Source organism: Pseudopodoces humilis, chromosome 5, assembly GCF_049639895.1.
Source record: "Pseudopodoces humilis isolate 2021_Gansu_Grassland_sample_001 chromosome 5, ASM4963989v1, whole genome shotgun sequence".
Classification (NCBI taxonomy): Eukaryota; Metazoa; Chordata; class Aves; order Passeriformes; family Paridae; genus Pseudopodoces; species Pseudopodoces humilis.
Window position 1 is genome coordinate 14,790,717 of NC_142204.1, and position 20,238 is coordinate 14,810,954.

General features: G+C 49.4%; 1 protein-coding gene and 1 long non-coding RNA gene across 5 annotated transcripts in view; one reads left to right on the top strand and one right to left on the bottom strand.

The window, feature by feature from the left end:
- The first annotated feature begins 5,143 nt into the window (after positions 1-5,143).
- Positions 5,144-15,216, top strand: LOC148184282 (uncharacterized). 3 transcript variants are annotated; one of them, XR_015772605.1, is made up of 4 exons: positions 5,144-5,259; positions 7,679-8,193; positions 13,405-14,025; positions 14,578-15,216. It is a non-coding gene; the product is annotated as an uncharacterized LOC148184282 (long non-coding RNA). The 3 variants fall into 3 exon arrangements; XR_015772606.1 differs by having other exon boundaries at positions 5,146-5,259; positions 7,684-8,193; XR_015772604.1 differs by having other exon boundaries at positions 5,158-5,365.
- A 3,375-nt stretch (positions 15,217-18,591) lies between these two features.
- TRIM24 (tripartite motif containing 24) overlaps positions 18,592-20,238 on the bottom strand; it is a 56,619-nt gene continuing 54,972 nt past the window's right edge. For both annotated transcript variants that reach the window (XM_014256909.2, XM_088055595.1), the window contains one exon: positions 18,592-19,595. In XM_014256909.2, the coding sequence (XP_014112384.2) occupies positions 19,386-19,595 (210 nt within the window). In that variant the 3' untranslated portion in view covers positions 18,592-19,385. The remainder of the gene's footprint in view (positions 19,596-20,238) is intronic.

Consider the following 20,238-nt stretch of genomic DNA (forward strand, 5'->3'; position numbering starts at 1 on the left):
TCTGTAACATCAAGTGCAACCTATTTAAAGCCAAGTCCTCTGAGCGGGGGTTTTCCCCAGGGTAAAACCAGATGTGACAGGAAAAAAACCTCAGCAAGGATTTCCAGCCTTGACTACACAGCTTTTGGAAAAACTTAGTAGCCAAACAATATCAAATTTATATCAGATTTGTATCAAGGTGGGGGGGTTATATCCAGGATCACACAGTTCCCTGGGTGTGAAAGTCCTTCAAGCAGCAAAACTGAGCTGTTTTTGAGAATTCCAAGTGTTGTGTCCCTAAGATTTTTAATACAAAATTTAAATTACTAATATTTAATCGAGACAATATAAAGTGGATTTTTTAGAGTGGCAGAAATGTTTTTTCACCTGGAAGTGTGTTGGGATAATCAACGTTCCTTATGTCAGAATTAACTGATTCTCCTTATTTTCCCTTCTTTTCTTTCTAGATTGTGGATATTGGGGAGAATATTTGGGATACAGAAACTAAATACATGAGGGAAGCTTCATGTTCCCATGGGTATGCTTTAGGGATGTGCAGCGTCTGAACTGCACAGATAAGTCAGGCTCCCACAGAAATCTTCCAAAGCTGGAAGGGGCAGGGAAGAAAATTCCAAGAGTGGTGTGGGAAGTGCTTTCTCCCAGGTCTGGACACCGCTGAGGTTGGAATGACTTAAAAATATTCCTTGTCCCTCTCCTGTTCCCAGCTCAAGACTAAGCTGGTGTTCCCTGAGTGGCTGCAGGTCCCTGGTGTGGAGGGAGGAGGTCTCTGCTGGAGACTGGAGAAATGTCCCTGCTGGTTGCTGGGTCCTCGGTGGGCAGAGAACTCTGATCTCAGCAAGATGTGTTTGTGAGTATTGAATCAATCCTACCTCCTTTTTAATGAGTTGTTTTAATTAGTCATCAGCAGGGAACACTTTTAGCCAGCTTTAGTTAAGTTTCTTTTTCACAGATTTCTTGCTGTTTTGATAATGAAATCACCAAAACATTAAGTTTGCTAAATAAACCCTGAAATGCTTCAATGAACAAATCCTGAGGGAATTGGGGATTGGATAATCTTGGATCTTATGGCCTTTCAAGACCATGTTTGGTTTACCCACTGATTTTGGTTTCAAGGGAAACTCCCAATTAAGAATAATCAAAATATGAATCAGTTCTCATGAAACTCAGCTTTCCAAAACTTTATTTAGGATAAAAGAAGATGAGAATGCCTTTGGGCATAAAAGCATCTGTGAAGCAAAGCAGACTAAAAATGCCTGTACAAAGATTACAGAAAATCATCATATATATATATATATATATATACATACACAGATAGATATAAAGTAGATATTTTATAGCAGTTGCAGGTGAACTGTCAGGGTTGGGTTTTGAAATATATTTTTAACTATATTCTCTAATTATGCATGTGATTTTTAACATTTAATATACAAGACTAAAGATCTTGCTGGTTTTTGAGCATTGCATTGAAGGTCTATGTGGTTTCTCTTCTTTCCCTGTTCCAGGAGAGCTCTTAAGAAACTTCTGTTATCTGTAAGAAAGTTGTAACATCAGAACTGCCGATTTCAGTGCCTTTATCTGAACTTGATGTATTATCTGTACTATTGTCTAGATGCATTTGTTTTTTGACAGAACTAGGGGGCTGGAAGAGAAAATTGAAGGAAAAGGTTGTAGAGAAGGGGCAGAGAAAGAATGTAGAGAACTTAATTTAGGATTGAAATCCATCAGTCTGCTGCTTCAGTCTCCTGGCAGGAAGTGGTGAAGGAGATCAGTCAGTGTTGAACACAGGTGTTCCGTGTGTTTGTCCCAGCCAGACGAGGGTGTGGGGGACACTCTGCACCCCAGACAGGACAGGGAGGGCTGAGAGGGACAGAGGGCTCTCCCCAGCCTGCTGGGAGTGGTGTCACACGAGGCAGGTGCCTGCAAAGGTACAGAGATGGGCCCATGGTGTCAGTTTGCCATGTGCCTGAGACCCCTGGCACAGGTCTGTGTCTCATTTTGGAAAGGGTGAGTGTTGCACAGAACAATTCTGAATTGTAAGTTGGGATGTTGTGTGCTGTGGGTTTTGGGGGACACTTTTTTTGTTTTGAATGGTTCACACTGGAAAGTTTCCTGTATATGTGACTCTGATCTGCTGGGTTTTGTGCTGCTTGTCCCACTACAAGCTCTGAGCAATAGAAGCACGTGGCAGCTCTCTCACTGAGTTGGCATCCTTGGCCTGAACAGTCATGGAAGCAGCAGGCAGGTTTCTTGCCTGCTGAATCACTTCTTGTGGTGTTAAGGATGACATCAAGTGCTAAAGAAAATTCCTCTCTTTATATGTGACAGCAGCACTGACAGGAGAGGGAAGGACTGGGGCAGAGTACTAAAAAACGCAGAATTTCAGGTGTGACACAAAAGAAAGCTCAGAGTACAAAAAGGGAAATGTGTGCACACATTTCCTCTCGAGGCAGTTTTGCTGTCCGTTCTCATTGTATAGTGTCTTCTAAAAATTAGACCATTTTATTAATTGTGCTGTGCAAAACACTTCTCATACTGACAAGAAACAGATGATACTAAAATCTGAAGGAATTTGGATGTGTAGAAACAAGCTATTCTTTCTTCTACAGTGTGAGGTGCTTGATGTTAGGAAATACTGAAAAGCAAGGAAAAGGTTACAGTTGAGTTGGTCTCTCTTTAGTTATTACTCCCCCATTTTTTTCCTTTTTTTTGAAACAGAGAAGTAACTGGGATGTAATAAATCCCTAAATCTTAATAACAGAAGAGGCTTAATGGAGAAGATAACAGTCCTATGAGGTGATTATTTTTGACATTGGAGGAAGTACACATTGCAGAACCATGAAATGCCACCTGTAGAAGACTAAGTCAAATTGGATTTTCTGTTGTTTTTCTTATTTTTAACCTCAAGGGCTGACATTGTCATCCACAGTCTCAGCCTTCCCAGCACAGCACTGGGTGGATCCTTCTGTCTCTGCTGGAGGTGAAGCTTCACAGAGCAGGGGAGGATTCACTGCTGGGGACGGGGAGGCCAAAGCTGCCATGTGTGAACTGGCAGAGGGACTGGCCTGATTTAAACAACTGAACACAGCGAAGTCACAAGGTAACTCTGCTGCTCCCCAGGCTCCTGCCAGGATTGTGGACACAGGTGGAAATTAAGGGAAAGTGACCCAGATCGAGCTACTTTGTTGTGAAATTGTGTTAGGCAAAGAACAAAAGGATGATAAATCTTGGTCTGAATGGGTTTTTCCCATGAAATACCGAAAGCAATACTGGGAAACTTACTGATTCTATTGATAATGGCTACATAGTCCTGGACTTATCCTATTATTACCTTTCCTTTCAAATACTGGAAATTCAGACTGCTCAAATGGAATTGTCTCCTGTCCATGGTGTTTTCTTGGTTGTTTTTCAAAACAAAAGTACTTGGTCAGTAATAGTTAAAAACTCATGAAATGCATTTGTTCATGACTAATGAAAATGCTGTACAACAGGAACATGGCAAGGAGCAGGTGATGCATTAATTCCTGTGTGAAGATCAACCTGTTATCTGTCGTGGGGAGACTTCTCTGCCCCTTCAGAGCACAGGGACTGAGTTTGGTTGGTTTGAACCGAGACAACCCAGACTTCCCCTACCTGCTCAGGCAGAGCAGCCACCAGCCTGTGACACCGGAGCTGGGGAGGAACTTCAACCCTTCTGGGGGCTGATCCCCTTTATTATTCCAGCAGAGCCCTTTTGGGGGGATGCATACGTGTAAATGGCTTTGTTAAAGCAACGTGCTGCTGTCCAGGGCAGTTTGACTTGTTTTGACTCACCCTTCTTCGGGGGTGAGGAAAAAAGGCTGGGGGAGACGGTGGGGACTTAGGGGCTCTGATGTCTTTGGGGCACCCCAATGTCCCTGGGAGTGCCAGGTAGAGGAGCAGGTGAGTGGGGAATGGGGGGATCCCCAAAGGGACCCCAAACTGCCAGAAAATTCAGAGGTAGGGGGTGTGTGAAGAATACTAAAACTTGTCAAGGTTTTCATTTACATAGACAAATAATACTAATTTTTATATAAACTCATTTCGAAATAAACCCTATCTACTATATTATATACAGGAATGTAAGAAACTCTGAATAGAAATTTGTAGAGTCTGAAAGTGATGACATAACGTTTTTATAAATGAATGAAACAACCAAGTGCCTGAAAACGTAAGCTGATCGGACTGAAGGAAATAGAAAGAGCTGTATCCCAACTTGTCCCTCCGTTCTCTCCCCGGCCAGAGCAGCCCTGGGCTGAGCTGTGCGGTGCTGCTGCTGCCTGCTGACAGAGACCGGCACTGCCAGCCCCCGACACAGCGCCCTGACCCTCCCTGCTGTCCCCTGCTGTCCCCTGCTGTCCCCTGCTGTCCCCTGCTGTCCCCTGCTGGGTGACACGGGACACCGGCGGCCTCCGTGGCTGCCGAGTATGGGAAGGGCAAGAGCCAGGACCGAGCGAGGCGATGTCTGTAAATAGAGTGGAGGGGTGAAGGAGAGTTAGGAGTGCAAACAGCCACGGCCGTGAGCGGGGCCATGGCGATAAAAGGAGTGGCCGCCGTGCGGGGCGGTGCCTGAGAAGAACGACAGCCGTGGCGCCGGCTGTGCCGGGCCGCACCGCGACACGGGCGGGGGACACCGGGCGGCCACAGGCTGGAGAGAGCAGCCTGTGTGCCACTCTCAACATGGCGGGCGGAAAGGGAGACGCAGTTTGCCACTCCCAAGATGGCGGAAGTGATGACAGTCACGTGACAGAGCACCACATATGGCCTGTCGGTTTTGAGCCACACTCAAAATGGTGGGACCGCGACAGAGGCGTCTCTGACTCTGCCTGATGTCCCCCGCGCGGCTCCCGCCAGCCCCCGTCGCCGCTAACGCCACCACCTGTGTCTCCACACCGGAAACGCTGAGAAAAATCGCGCTGAAAGCGCTGGGTCGGCGTCGGGCGGTGGGATGGATTTCAGGCAGTCGAAAGCCAGACGCCTTTGTGAGGAGTGGGGGACCTTAACCGTGCCACTCCAAAAATGGCGGCTTACCTGGAAATGGCTTCCGCCACAATCAAAGATGGCGACGAAGGGCGGAAGTCATGTTTTTTATGCCACACCAAAGATGGCGGTTTGACACGCCCCTTAACGGCCTTCCAAAGATGGCGGCATCTTGTGCATGTGCCTTGGGGATGGGACAACTGGCCCAGCAGGAACATGCTCCGTCCTTTCGGCTGCCTGAACGCGACGCCGGCGCCGACCCAGGTCTTTTAGCGCGATTTTTTATAACGTTTCCTGACGTGGGAAAACGGATTGTGGGGTCAGCGGAGCCGGGAGCACCCGGCAGGATGCAGTTCCTCTTTCCCAGGAGGTGAGGGCTGCGGGGGCCGCAGCTGGAGGCAGGGTTTGCCAGGCAGGGGCAGCAAGGACAATTCCAGCTCCCAGCAGCTCTCTGGGAGTCCTGCATGGACTCCGGGCTGAGGAGGTGGGAGGTGTGGGTGATGTTCATGTCCCCGGGAGCTGCTGCTGAAATGGCAGCAGTCTCGTGTGTCTGTGTGGGAACCAGCTGTAACGCTGGCAGCCGAATCAAATCTTTTATTAGATTTATATCAAATGTGGTGTTTATATCTGGGACCGCTCAGTTCCCTGGGTGTGAAAGTCCTTGAAGCAGCAAAGCTGAGCAGTTTTTGAGCATTCCAGGTGTGCTCTGTCCTGCTCTGTGACCCCCAGAGCGCTTGCAGGGTGAGATCCATTGTGTCCATTGCACACTTCGGCTGGGAATTCTGTGGGAGCGCATGAAGGAACCGGCCAGGCGGGCGCTGCGCGTGAGGCGGGAGATGAGCAAAACGGAGAGAAAGGGATTGATCTGAGGGATTGCTTAGACATCCTTAAATGTTCTCCCTCTTTCTGAGGAAGGCTTTCAGCCCTTGTTTCAGTGAAATCCCTTGGGGCTGGGAACGAGCAAGCAAACCAAAGCCGTGGGGTTTGGTCAGGGCCATTCCCGGTGGCTGTGAGGCAGCTCTGGAAGGGTGGAAGGAAGGAAATGCTGCTCTGGGAGGGCTGACACAGCAGGACCCAAAGGCTCCCATGGCAGCTCAGGGAAAGAGGAGGTGTGAACCCCTCCCTGTCGTGCCCAGTGGTAACAACTGCCCCAGGTGCCAGGGCAGGGAGGAGCCGGGGGAAGGGGATTTGAAAATCCAAGCAGGCAGAACCCACTGGAGATGTGTAGGGTTTTCATCGGGCAACACTGAGCTTCTGACACAGAATTCTGCAGGTTCCCAGGAACAGTGAGTTTGGATGTTTCTATTCTAAGATCAATTTGGGGACCAGGGGAAGAGAAATGCATTGTGTTAGCTTGGGACACCAGAATATATGGTTCTCAAAGTTGAATTGGCTTTTTGTTTGAAGAGAGGCAAAATTAATATGGTAGACTGTTGAAAACAGTGAAAAAGTGGAATGAAAAGTTATTTTTGACCCAGACTGAAAAGGTTTTTTTATTTGTTTTGTTTTGTGTAGCCTGGCTTAGGGAAATTCAGCAGATCTCACTTTTTTTTGTTCTCCAGCCGACTGAAGTGTTATCTTTTTAATTCAAAAAGGGTTTGCTGTATGTGTAATATTTCAGCTGTAATTCCATAGTGGAGGAGAGCTTGGAGCAGTCAAACTGAATCCAGCAGGCCAAGGAGGGAGAGGAAATCCCAGTTAGGTTGGAATTCCTACTTTTGTGGCATTCCAGAAGCTAACTGAGTCAGGAGGGAGGAGTTGGAGGCCGGTGTGTGCTTTGTGTGCACCTGGACTGTGCAGGGGGGGACTGTGCTGAAGGTTGTGCTCCTGCTGGGCTTTCAGACACTTCTCTGCAGCCGAGCCGAGGTGTAAATAACTGTAGTACTGAGGGGTGGCTGTTTGTGCTAAGATGGGGTCACCTGGCTGGAAAACTTATTCAGGCTACTCTGAAAAGAGCAGGAGCACAGCCGGGAAAATGTCTGTCCCAGGGCTGCCATCCTGACAAATTAACAATTTGATTGGAATTTTTCTTTTCTTACATGTTAACCATAAGGAAAATTTGCTGTTGAGGATGTGAAAGGCAGGGAAACAGGAACAACACCTATGCCAGAAGAGAGATCCCCTCTCTCCTCCCTCCTCTCTCCTCCCTCCTCCCTCCTCGCTCCTCCCTCCTCCCTCCTCCCTCCTCGCTCCTCCCTCCTCCCTCCTCGCTCCTCGCTCCTCTCTCCTCGCTCCTCTCTCCTCTCTCCTCCCTCCTCCCTCCTCCCTCCTCCCTCCTCCACTGGCTGCTGTCTGGGGAGATGCCACCTTGGGAAAAAGCACCTGATAATTTCTGTTCCAGTATTCCATCCTGCTGTTTATGGTTTATGGCCTGTGCTGAGAGAGGTGGAAATATTTCCCTTTGAGTATTGTCTGCCAGTCACTAAAAACAGACTCCAGTCTTCTCGTGTAAACAAAATTGTTATTTTTCCTGACCTCATTGAGAACATTGGAATTGGAGAAGAGAAATGATCCTGGTTCTTTCCCTGCTCCACCCTACCTCTGTACCACTTGATGGTCCCACCAGGACCTGTGATGGGGTGCATGAGAAAAATAAGTTATTTTGCTGATATAATTGGATTCTAGGTACTTCGCTGTGGATTTGAACTCTTCTGTAGTAAAACTTATAAATCTTTTATGTTAGAACAGAAAACCACGGAAAAACAACCTGGCTTGAAGGGTTTTTACCAGACTAGAGCTGACTACAGAAAATTGGATGGTCAAGTGCTTTGTTGGTCTGGACTTCCAACTCTGAAAGATTAGAAGCTGAAAACTTCCTGTGTCCTCCAGCAGAGGATTACTTTGGAGTTTGGGAAGAGTTCAATGGAACTTGGAGATGTGACAACTTCCTGAGTGTGAGCTCGTGTAAACAAGGAAGCAGATGGAACCTCTGAACTAAAAGTACTTTCATGAAGGTTTTGTGCCACAGAGTAACTGGTGATGGAAAATGAGTTTTCAGGCAATTGAAAGGTCCATCTTTTCTTTGGAAAAAAAAAAAATAAACTGAGGCAAAGGTGTGGCCTCGTTGGTTCTGGATCAGGATGTGAACTTTCCAAGATTTCTGAAGAGAGGAGAGAGGTTTTTCCCCATTTTTTAGAATTCCGTCTCATTAAGAAGAGTTGTCTGAACCTGACACGCTGTCAGTTCCCTGGGAGAGAGGTGGGCAGGACTGGAATATATTGTTTTATTCAGCCTCTCGTCAGTGGGTTTGCCTTTGGTTGTGTCTAAAGCCAAGGGGGAGCTGTCTCCAGTGAAACAAAGCTCCTTCCTCAGCTGAAATGTCTTCCAGCAGCACTGTATTAAAAACGAGATTCACTTAATAAATTATAAAAAGAATTTAATATAAACAAAAAGACAATTAGGAGACAAAAGAAATAAAGCAAAGGGTTAAAACGGCCGGGTGCCCTGGCGGGTTGCCAGGAACACACCTGGTATCTTGGGAATACCCTTTTTATCCCATCTTGCTGTGAGGGGTTAATGCATATTCAACACATGTCCCCTCCCTGGTTCCACCTTCTTAGATCATGCTTTTGCACAATTTTATTTTCTGCTGGTCAGCATATTTTTTGCTGGTCATCATTATTCTAGCTGGTCAGCATTATTTGAAGTTTGGTTTCCTTTCTTCTGCAAATGGTCACTTGTTGATAACAATCTGGGCCTCTCATCCTTCCTTTTGAGGGCAGCTGGGCTTCATATCTTCTGCTGATAACAGTTTGGCCTCTATTGTTCTCCTGATAACAGCTTGGGCCCCACTGTCCTTGCCCTCTGGGGTTTCCTTGCCCTGTACCTAGGAAATTCTTTTAGGCTTAAAACTTGTTAGCAAGAAAAAAGTACATACATAGCTAAAAAGTATTTAACATATAATATTCATCTGTGAAAGCCAATATCACAATACAAATTTATAACAACTGGGAGCTTGGGCTGCTCTTCCTGGCCCTGTGTTTCCAACAGGGCGGGGTTTGTGTGTGCCCTTCCCTTATGGCAGATTCCTCCTGTAGGCAGCTTCTGTCTGTGCAGACTTTGGGATGGATGGAAAGAGCCTCAAGGGAGTCCAGAGGAGGCCAAGAAGTGCTTCAAGAGCTGGGGCACTTATGTTACACAGACAGGCTGGGAGATCTGGGAATATTCAGCCTGGAGAAGAGAAGGCTCTGGAGAGCCCTGAGAGCCCTTTCCAATGCCTAAAGGGTTCCAAGAGAGCTGGAGAGGGACTTTGGGGAAGAGGACATGGGGCAATGGCTTCCCACTGACAGAGAGAAGGGTTAGATTGGATATCAGGAAGAAATTGTTCCCTGTGAGGGTGGTGAGGCCCTGGCACAGGTTTTCCAGAGAAGCTGTGGCTGCCCCATCCCTGGCAGTGTCCAAGGCCAGGCTGGACAGAGTTTGGAGCAAGCTGGGATAGTGGAAGGTACCCCTGCCCATTGCAGAGGGTGGAACTGGATAATCTTAAAGGTTCTTCCCATCCAATCATTTCTGTGATTCCATGATTCCAACATCTCTACACATATGGAGAGCCAAAGTGCAGTGCAGCATCTCTGGCATCTGATCCTTAATGTCACTTTGGTGGGCTGATGTTGGGAAATAAGACCTATGGATGCACTGATGAAGTCAGTCAATACTTTTGTGTCCTGTGGTGGAAAACATCTGGGATTCCTTTCCTTGCTGGGGATAAACAGCAGACAATGCTTACGGAATAATGCCTTGGCTGATCTTTATCTTCTTTTGGTGGCTATTGATAGTGGAGGGAGTTGTCTCCAGGATTCCCAGTGTCACTGTATTTGTCCATGGGTTCACAAGGTTCTGAGGTGGGAGCCAAAGCTCTGGGGGTGTGGATCCATTCCCTATTTCCATGCAGCAGGATGTTCTGATGAAAGGCATCCCCAGCCTGTGTCTGCTCAGCTGTCTGGCCACACTGGAGTGAGGGGTTCTGGTCAGGATATCCATTGGCTGAGGAGAGCTGGAAAGGTAGACGTGGGGTCAGTGTTACCAAGAAGGGGGAAAGCCAATCGGAGGAGAGGGACGGTGGTAGATGAGTGATGGCCTGGCAGCTTTTGCTCAGGATGTTCAGGGAAGCCTGCATCCCTGGAGCTCATTGTAGGGTCCTGCTGCCTTGGATCAGGAGAGGCTGATCATTGCTGCCCTTTTCCAGCCTTGTTTGCTTTCTGTATTAAACTGGACCAGATCCAGTGGAGTTTTGAGCCAGCTACTTGTTGCACACCACTGCATCCCCTGCAACTCCATCTCTCTGGAAAAGGGGGAGGGAGAGGGAAGAGAGGATTCCCAGGGACACAGGACTGAGCTCCTCTTGCAAATGTCTGATGTCCCTTTCCCAGGAGCACTGACAGGGATTTCTGTGGGTAGTTCCCAGCCATTGTGGAATTGGGGATGGGGATGTTCGTGTCTTGGGGCCACTCAGCTCTAGGACACAAAGTGGGAACATGAGGTGACATTCCCAAGGAATGTGTCTTTGAGGACATGCCAGGGTGAAGCAGGAGAATCAGGGCACCCAAGCATTCCCTGAGCCTGGGGAGATGGCAGGTCTCCTGGATCTGGTCCATATCTCCCTCAGAGAATCCCAGAGGTTTCTCTCTTTGGGTGTGTCCTGGGTTGATTATGATGTTAAATTGTATCCCCATTCGTCCACCTGACCCAGACACAGGTTTTGTATTCTTAAAATTCCATCTAAGAGTAAAAGTGAGTGGAAAAGAAGCACCGAGTCTGTTATCAGAGACTGTACTTGCTCCCCCCGCATCGGGAGTTTTGACTACAGCACAGACAGACAACAAGACACAGATCGCCTTGGCTTTCCAACTAGCCGGAGCAGAGAGGTCTTCCTGGACTGTTTTCTTTCCCTTTTTTGAAACGAATCGAACCTGCTCTGGACTGGGGACTCGGGGGAGCACCGGGAGCTTGCACCCGTGGACTACCGGGAGCCCAGCCTGGGCAGCAGCATTTTCCAGCGCCAGAGGGACTGATAACAGAGCGAACACCCACAGGAAAGAGACCCTCTGAAGTTTGTCATCTCTTCTGAAGGGCGAGAGGTTTTGTAATGTGATATCGTTCATTTTTGTGCTGGGTAGTGCTGTGCCTATGAAATAAACAGGTTTTTTCCACTTCTCTCAGAGAAATCTCTTCCCGAACTGGTTGGGGGGTGGGAAAAAAAGGGCCATGTGGGTTTGCTTCCCGGGGGGAGCCCCACTGGAGGTTTTCTCCCAAATTTTGCCCTAAACCAGGACAGGGTGTCAGATGTCCTCTGAGGAAATCAGTGATGTGTTTAGAAGTGGGCTGGGGACAGAGCAGGCCAGCTCAGGGCCACCGCAGCTATTGGCGATCTGGGTCGCACACAAACCACACGAAGAGGACAGAACATGCAGGGTCAAAATGTCAAACAAGGGACACACAGAGGAGCAGGAATCAAAGACAAAGCTGACCCTTGGATCAGCTCAGTCATCTCAAGACACATCAGCCTAAGTCTTTGAAGGAGACTGGACAGTTCAGCGGCACATGAGAATTTTTTGGAGTCAAAGTAAGGTCTAATCTGCAAATGAATTGTTGTTAGAGACCTTACAAGGTGACGTTTCAGAAAACGGAAAATACCTTGCTATTCCTGTGTGCTTCCTGGCTCCTTTTCCAAGTTGGGATTTGTGCTTCCTATTTGCAGTGCAAATACTGAGCTGTATTTGCCTGGAGATGAGACCAGGCAGATTCCCAGTGGGAACCCCAGCTGGCTGTCTCTTTTATTCACAGTAAGGTTTTATTGATTGGGTGGAAAGATTCATATATGCTGGGTTTCCTATATTTACTTCAAGCTGCAAATTGGATCAGAGGCCAGGAACAACCAGCATTGCTTCTGGAAGTTCCTCAGAAAGCTGTGGCCAAGTGGGAACAGTCCTCTAAGCTTTTTGCACAATCTGTCTGCTTGTAAGTGTGAACTAGAAATGAAAGTGAGTTACTGGTGAGACTTGGGATTAAGATTTACCTGTTTCAGTGGCCCAAACAGAAAATGCACCAACTCTAAAGTGTGGGGATTCTGGATGTGCTTCCTCAGTTTGACCTGGAAAGAGGAAGGAAACAGTTTAACCCTAATCTGAATGTGCCTTCTCTTTTCTGTCCCATGAGGGGAGTGTTGCAGACTGGTGAGAAGAGTACATGGTGTAGGGCATGGGAATCATTCATTTTTATTTTGTGTCCACTTCTAATTCCTGATGAATTTCAGGAGGGGTGGAATCCCCTCTCTCTAATCACTGTCTTTGAAGGTGATTTGAACAAACACACAAAACCTTGCCTAATTTTGAAAGTCCTAGAGAGGAAGGGCCAGGATATTATTGCTTCTGCATCTCGCAGGGTTGAGAACCCCACTAGTTCCATGAATAGAGACAACAGGATTTGTGTTCTATGGGTCCCTTGGCAAATTGCTGACAAGGAAAAGTCCCCACCAAGGTCTTGTCTGTGGCACCTGCAGCTGCCTTGGCCACTGAAATGCTCCAGATCCAGTGGTATTTGAGATGAGCTGTGGCAGAATGGAGGAGCAAACACTTGGGATTGATTTACTGCAAGAACTGGGTTTCAGTAGCAGCAGTCAGCTGAGCCGTGGTGAGAAACATCTCCAGTTTGTGCTTCCATTCAGCTCCTTCTCCTGCCCTGGGTTTCTGGCAGGAGCCGTGGAATGCCGGAATGGTCTGGGGTGGAAGGGACCTTAAAAGCTCATCCTGCTCCTCTTCCTGCCAGGGGACAACTTCCACTATCCCAGCTTGCTCCAAGCCCCATTCAGCCTGACCTTGGACACTGCCAGAGATCCAGGGGCAGCCACAGCTGCTCTGGACAACCTGTGCCAGGGCCTTGCTAAAATCAGAGGGAAGTATTCCCTCATAATAGCAAACCTAAACTGTCGTTCTAATTGGGAACGGCGGGAAAGAACGACACGGACTCTCAGGGGAGTCAGAACAGGAGAAATCTTCTAGTTTATTGCTTTAGGCTTGTTATATAGATTAGTTCGTGGAAAGTACAGAAAGGAAACTCTTACTGGTCAGTAAATCACCACATCACCATCATTGGTCAGTGGGGTTCACCACCCCCTGACTTTCTCCTGCAAGGAAAACAAGAGGACAGACAAACAGCACCTGGCAGTTGTTTTCTGTTTCTGAGGATTGTTTTGAAATCCTCCTATGAATTCTCAGGCTAGCTTTTCAGGCAGGACTGAGAGGCCATGGGGCCTGCAGCCTGCTCCAAAGCTAGCATCCATACTAAACTCTTCAAAACAAGGTGAATCTGCAAACTTCTGCTGAAGTCTTACTTGTGTTCTGTGAAAAAAACAAAACAACAAACCCAAAACAATCAAAAAATACTAACAAGTGTCCTTTTTCCCCGTCTCAGCAATGTGGCACAGATGCCAATGATGGGGAAGAAGCTGGATTTCACACAGTGGAGGCCGTGGCTTATGCAGCAGAGAAGGAGCTGCTGAATATTAAAGGCATCAACCAAAGCTGACAAAATCCCAGTAAGGATGTTCTGGAACTTTAACCCAAGATATTCCACAGGTTTATTTGTCCTGGCTGAAAGCACTGTGGTGAATTTGGAAGGTCTCCAAAGGGCAGTAAAGGTGATTGGAGGTGTGACATAACTTGTGATGGGAAAAGTCAAAATGCACCAGGACAGGACTGAAGTGGAGGATATTTCCATAAAACACACAAAATGGATGTTGGAGCTTTTTCTTGGAGCAGAATTTCAGTTCTGTTCAGAGGTACCAACTCATGCACGGTCTGTGAAATGTGCACAGAATGATACAGGCACTGCTCCACAAGGCAGGAAATATTAATTACGGGGGGTTAACGAATGGCATGAGCTCTCCTGGCACTGCTCAGACTGGTTTTCCCTCAGGCTGATGCAGCCAAACTGATTCCCAGGGTTTCACCACAGCCACAGAACTCTGCCAACGACGGTCAGAGAGTATCCCAATCACCACTGATTCCAAAGAGCTGGACAAGCTGCATCAAGGTCAGCATTTTATTATTTCTCTTTGCTGCTTAAACTCAGTTATTGGAGTGGGGTTTTCCCATGAGTTTGATCTTTGCATGGAACCACATAAGACAAGTCTTGGTCGGATGAAAGACCTCTAGGACTGCTCTTGAATAATTACTTTTATTTTAAAAGCTGTAAAAATAGTCTTTAATCCTTTTAGTCGTGATGCAAGACCCAGAGCTGTTTATGGATGTTTCTGGTTTATTTAAGTCCGTGATGTGTTTAGAGAAAACTAAACCAGGCATCACTATGTCCCCATTCCTCTGATAATCTAAAAATGAAAACAATTTCAGCTCTTCAGCAACACACCTGGACTTCTTATCCACAGCATGAACAAATCTCAGGATGACAAGCAGTTTTCCCTCTTAGTTTTGAAACTTTCAGCCAAATTCAGTGTTGAATTTGAATTATAGCTGAATCTCTATAAATGTAATATTTTATATGTGGGATAGATACATAGGTGTATTTTTGTAACATGTGACCTTTTAATTTTTTTAATTATTATTATTATCATAATTTTCCCTTCAGGAGAAATAGAAACAGGATCCATAACGGACTTATTTGGGGAATTCCAATTAGGTCCATGTGCTTCCTGGGCAGCATTCCCATGGGACCATACCCTGCGTGTTTTCCTGGATCCTGCCGGTGCAGCAAAATCTCGGTGGCCACAGTTGGGAATTCAGTGAATTGGAAGCAGAGCTGAAGGGTTTGTCCACTAAGAGAAGTGATTATAAACCAAAGCAGCATGGTATTCCACACCAAGGATTTGGGATTGGTGATGGTCCCAATCCATAACCTTTGTTCATTTTCTTTTGGATGCTGCGGCCTGATGGGCTGGGGGAGCTGCTCCTTTCCACTTCCATTTAATTTTCTGTATTTCATTAATTCTCTGTGGAAATCTGCTTTTAATGAAAGGGCCCAGGAGGATATTGATGTCGTCCCAGGTTCCTGGGATTCACAGCTCTGTGTTCAGACCAAGGATTGTTCTGGCTGGCAGAAGCTGCACCAATCTCCCAGGAATCTCAGTCTGGATTTTCTTCTCCCAATTCTCAGTTTGGGGGTGCAGTGCAGCCCTGCCCTGTGTATCTCCTAGAAGAGTTCTGGTGTTTAAAAGGGTATTTTGTATTCTGTAGTACTTGTAACTTGATAAAAAAGTATAAAACTGTATCAATGTGGTTTTGATTGGTTCATTTACATTCGTTAATTAAAGCAAATAATTGAGAAGGGGTTTGAGCAGCCCTTGGTTGGAGCTGGCAGCTCTTTTTTATCTCCTCATTCTCTGAATTTCTTTGAATTATTTCTTAAGCAGTTACTGCAATCCAGATGCACAGTGAGGCAAACAGCATTGCTGCCCTGCTGGATTGGGAAATCCAAGTGCAGTTCCTCAGAGGGATTGAGGGGATGGGGATCTGAGCCTCAGGCTGGGTTTTGGCAGCAGGAATTCAGTGAGGAAGGGAGAGGGGAGATCCGCCAAAACTGGTTAAAGCCAATTCTGCTGAGTTTGGGTGCCCCCACTCCAAAAAATGATCCTGGTTAAAGGGGAATTGAGGAAGCAGTGGGATGTGCTGGGGGAGGGGGGGCTGTGCTGGAACCCCCAAACCCTGGTCAGGGATGGTGGGCAGTGTCAGCTCCATGGGGACATTATGGGGGGGCTGTGCTGACACCCCCAAATTCCAGCCAGGAATGGAATGGCAGCCGGGTGGAGTGGGGGGGCAGGACGGGAGGGGTTGTTCGTTTGTCTGGCGATTTTTATGTCTGTTCACGCTGCAGTGATGTGACCCCCTCTGCTTCCCCCTATCCCTCCCGCCCCCCGGTCCAGAGAAGGGGCTCCGGAGGAAGGGGCGGGGACTGGAGGGGGGAAGCCCACCCCGGCCCCCCGGGGCCCCCCGGTGCAATGTGTGTGAACAGCCCCGTGCGGGGACTCCAGCGGGGGCGCCGGGCTCCGGCCCTCTGGGCTTTCTTCTCCGGCGGCCCGAGCCCCGCGGCTGCGGGGCAAGAAGGAGAACAGGGAATGGAGAACGGGAACAGAGAGCAACTGGGGGAGGCGACAAGGAGAGAAGGCGGGGGGGGGGGGGGTCGGGCTGCGCAGGGCAGGAGGGGAGGGGGCTGGGGGGGAAAGCAGGGTGGAGGAAGGAGGGGGAGGATTGAAGGCAGGTGGGGGATTTGGGGAGGAAGAAGGAGAGCAGGGAGAGAGGGCAGGAGGGAGCCGGGGGGCAAGGAAGGGGGGAAGCAAGAAGAGGGTGGAGGGGAAGGGTAGGGTTGGGGTGTATAGGGGGATAGGTGGGAAAGGGGCGGGGGAGAGGGAGGGTGGGGGGAGGCAGTAGAGGGCGGCAGAGAGGAGGAAGAGAGGGGAGAAAGGAGGATAGAGGAAAAGAAGTACAGAAAAAAAGAAGCGTAGAAAAAAAAGAATGGGAGATATAGAGCCCGGCCCTGCCACAGCCGTCCGCACCGAGCGCCGAGGGCCAAATGGCTCCAAAACCCATTCCCGGGGCTTAAATCCCCTCGGCCTCGCCCCGCGCAGCCGCTCTGGGGCCCCGCGCACCTGAGCCGGCCCCGCCCTTCACACCTGAGCCGGGCCCGCCCTTCACACCTGAGCCGGGCCCGCCCCGCCCATAAATCCCGGCGGCTCCGCGGTGGGGGCTCAGCCCGGGGTGCGGCGGGACCGTCACTCGGAGCGCCGTGCGGAGCCCGAGGCGCTGAGATGGGGCCGGCACCGGCATCCGGGTCCCGGGTGGAGCCGCTTCTCCCTCGGCGGGCGGGGTGCGGGATTGGCGCTGGGATGGGCCCCGGGATCGCCTCGGGCGGGAGGAGCCGCTCCAGGACGGGCGCTGGGGCTGGGCCCGGCGCTGCCGCTCCTGCTTCGCCTGGCGCGGGGCTGAGGTCCCGCCAGGGCTCCGGGCGCGGCCCCGCTGCGGCCGCGGGGAGCCGGGGCTGTGCCGGTGCCGGGAGGAGAGCGGCGGCTCCCCGGAGCAGGCGCTGGATCGCGGCTGGAAGCGGGCGGGGAGCGGGGACCGCCCGTGCCGGGCCCGGCCCCGCCGCCGCCTCAGCGCCTCCCGCCCCTGGCGCAGCGCCCCCTGGCGGGCGGGAGCGGCGGGCGGAGCGCCCCCTAGCGGGCGGGGGGGGGGGGGGCCGCGCCCCCCGGCCGGCGGGAGCGGGGGGCGGGGCGCCCCCCGGCGGGGGGGGGCCGGGGGCGCAGCGCCCCCTGGCGGGCGGGAGCGGCGGGCGCAGCGCCCCCTGGCGGGCGGGAGCGGCGGGCGCAGCGCCCCCTGGCGGGCGGGCCCGGTCCCGCAGCCCCGGAGCGCTCCTGGCCCAGCTCCGCCCGGAGCTGCCCCCGCCCCGGCACCCCAGAGGCCACCGCGCCCTCCGGACCGGGCAGCGCCCGCCTCCCCCTCCCCGGTACCCACACCCCCGGTCCGAACGAGCGAGGCTGGATCACTGCGGGCGGCAGGAGCCGCTCCGGGGCTGGGGCTGAGTCCGGCGCTGCCGCTCCTGCTCCGGCCGCGCCCGCTGTGGCACCAGAGCCCACCGGGGCTCGGTCCTGCTCCAGCCGCTCATCCGACACCTGTTCTGGTGAGACTGCACGCTATCCCTGCTCTCCTACACTTTCTCTGTGCCTCGCACTCTCCCACGGAAAAACCTGTGGGTTTAAAAAGCCGGTGAAACTCGGTGACTCCCACTCACTGCCAGGAAAGTTCCGTGGTGTTTCCTCCGTGTGTCCCAGCTGTCTGGGAGGGGGCTGGCAGCCCCAGAAAGGGAACCAGCACCTCTTGTCCTCGGTGTTTGCAGGGCAGGAGCTGTGCCTGCAGTGTCCCACCCGCGGCACACAGCGTGCCAAGCGCACATCCCGGGGATGGGCACTGGGATTCCTGGGCAGTGCTCGGATGGACGTGGATAAAGGGCTGCCAGTGGCTCCTCAGCCAGGGGCTGCTCCAAACGGGCACCTGGAGATGCTTCAGCCCGGACAGACCCCACCCACACCCCAAAAATACCCCAAGCTGGCATTACCTGGAAATGTCGGCACGGTGCATTTGTGGAGAGGCTCAGACAGCAATTCCCAGTGCCGACCTCCTGGAGCTCCCACATGCCCCCAGGTATGAGCCACCCACCCCAAATCCCTTTCCAGCCCAGGGACACCATCCATCAGCAGCATTAAAGCCAAGGGAACCTTCCCTCATGCAGAAATTAAACTCTGAGCAATAACCCTGAGAGATGCCTTAAAATAAAAGGTTACAGTGGGATGAACTTTTGTTTGGATGAAAGTTGGAGTTTTTGAGGGAGCCAGCTGGAACTACAGAACTGATGGAGAGCTTTCACAGGAGGGTACCACTGGAGGTGTGCTCCAAGGGCAGAAGCAATCTCAATGTTGTCAGAGCTCCGGGAAAGTAGACGGAGCAAAATAAAGTAATTCATCCTCATTTTCTGCTGATCAAAGACAGATGGAGGGCTGAAGAGCAATATCTTTTTCTCTTCAAACTTGTGTACTCCCAAGTGAATACTGGTTGCATTCTGACATATTTAGAAATATTGGAAAAAACCAAGAGATTGTGGACAGAAATGATGCTTTTTCTCCCCTCTTTAAAAATTCACAAAAATGACTGGTTTTGCAAACAAATATTTCTCCACTCAAGACTTTCCCACCAACTTCATTAAACAGAGGTACATCACAATTAGACACCTGTTAAACAAAATAGTACATAAATACAACTGTTTCCTGCTGGTGGTGAGAAAAATGGTGCAAACCAAAATATTCTGTCCTTTACTTCCTCCATTAGAAACTCTTACACAAACTAATCTTTTTTTTTTTTTTTTTTTTTTTCCAAGTTATTTTTAATACCCTTTCCCTTACATTTTAAAATTTCCAATAACTTATTTTGGGGCAACTACACTTTCATTATACCAATCAGTATTTCAGGACAATAACATTACACCATCTTTGTTCATGGCTTGTGTTAAATACAGTACAGAGAGACCAAATTATGGCCAGCCACATGCCTTTGGTAAAATTAAAATCTGGTGAGATCACATTTTCTTCAAACTCGGAAAGCCACATGTTGAACCCATGTCATGTTTTGAAGTTCAATTCTATACAAACTTCTTCAAAGCAAAGTTAAACAGCTGTCACCCCACGCAAATGGCAATTTTTGAGCTGCTCCAGAAAAGAGATGAAAGGTTTGAACTTCAGAGAAGCTCTTCACGTGCCTTGATCTCCATTAGATTTGTGTTTCAGTTGGGGGCAGAAAGTCTAGTAAATATTCACAACCCTACAAGTCAAAACAGTGATACCAGTGATAAATATTCTCAGTTTTTAAAAAACTTTCTGTCGTAACACATGTGGCTCATTTAAGAAACTGACGGTCTTCTCCTTTGAGGCGTTTTTTCCGGGGCTGTACAAAGTCATCATCTGAGTCATCATTAAGTTCTGGATTATCTTTTTCACTCTGGCTGTTTGGCTGTACAGGGAACTTCCTCTCAGGATAAAGATTCCTTAGAAGATCTTCAAAGTAGGCTTCGAGTTTCATGCCAGCATCAGCCACTTCTGAATCAGGCTGTTGGGTGAATTAACAACATCAGTGCATCATGAAATAGCTTTGTACTTAGATCACATTAGGTCTATTAGGTACAAACTACAAAAAACATCACTCAGCAGCAAGAATGACTATGGAGCACAGGGCCCCAAAGAGCACAAAAACTCAGAGTGAGGGCAGGTGACCACAGAAGCCACTCACAAAAACCACACCACCCAGGTTCTGAAAGCCATACAAAAATTCTAAGAACTCTTAAATCCTGACTGGGGTGTGAGCAGAGGGGCAGAGTTGTGTTGTGCTGTGAAACACATAGATACGCCCTCAGGGTGTCAGAAACTTCTCTAGCTTACAGATCTTTTTAGTAACAGTGAAAATATTACTTGGTAGACAATGACTGTAATGTGGAGCACTGAGCATTCCTGAAGTCACCACAGCCACCACAGCTATCGGTTTCCCGAGGCAGAGACCACCAGTTTAGGGATAATTCCTATCTAGGGTGACTGAATGAGAACACAGAGGCCACTTGGAGAAGCCTTTATTCAAACTAATTCTCTCATTTTGTGGTCCATTCAGAACCTGCATCCTTATTTCACCACATGTTCCCTTATGTGCAGTAGGGGATAATAACAATTACTTAACATGTGACTTGAAATCATAAGGGTGA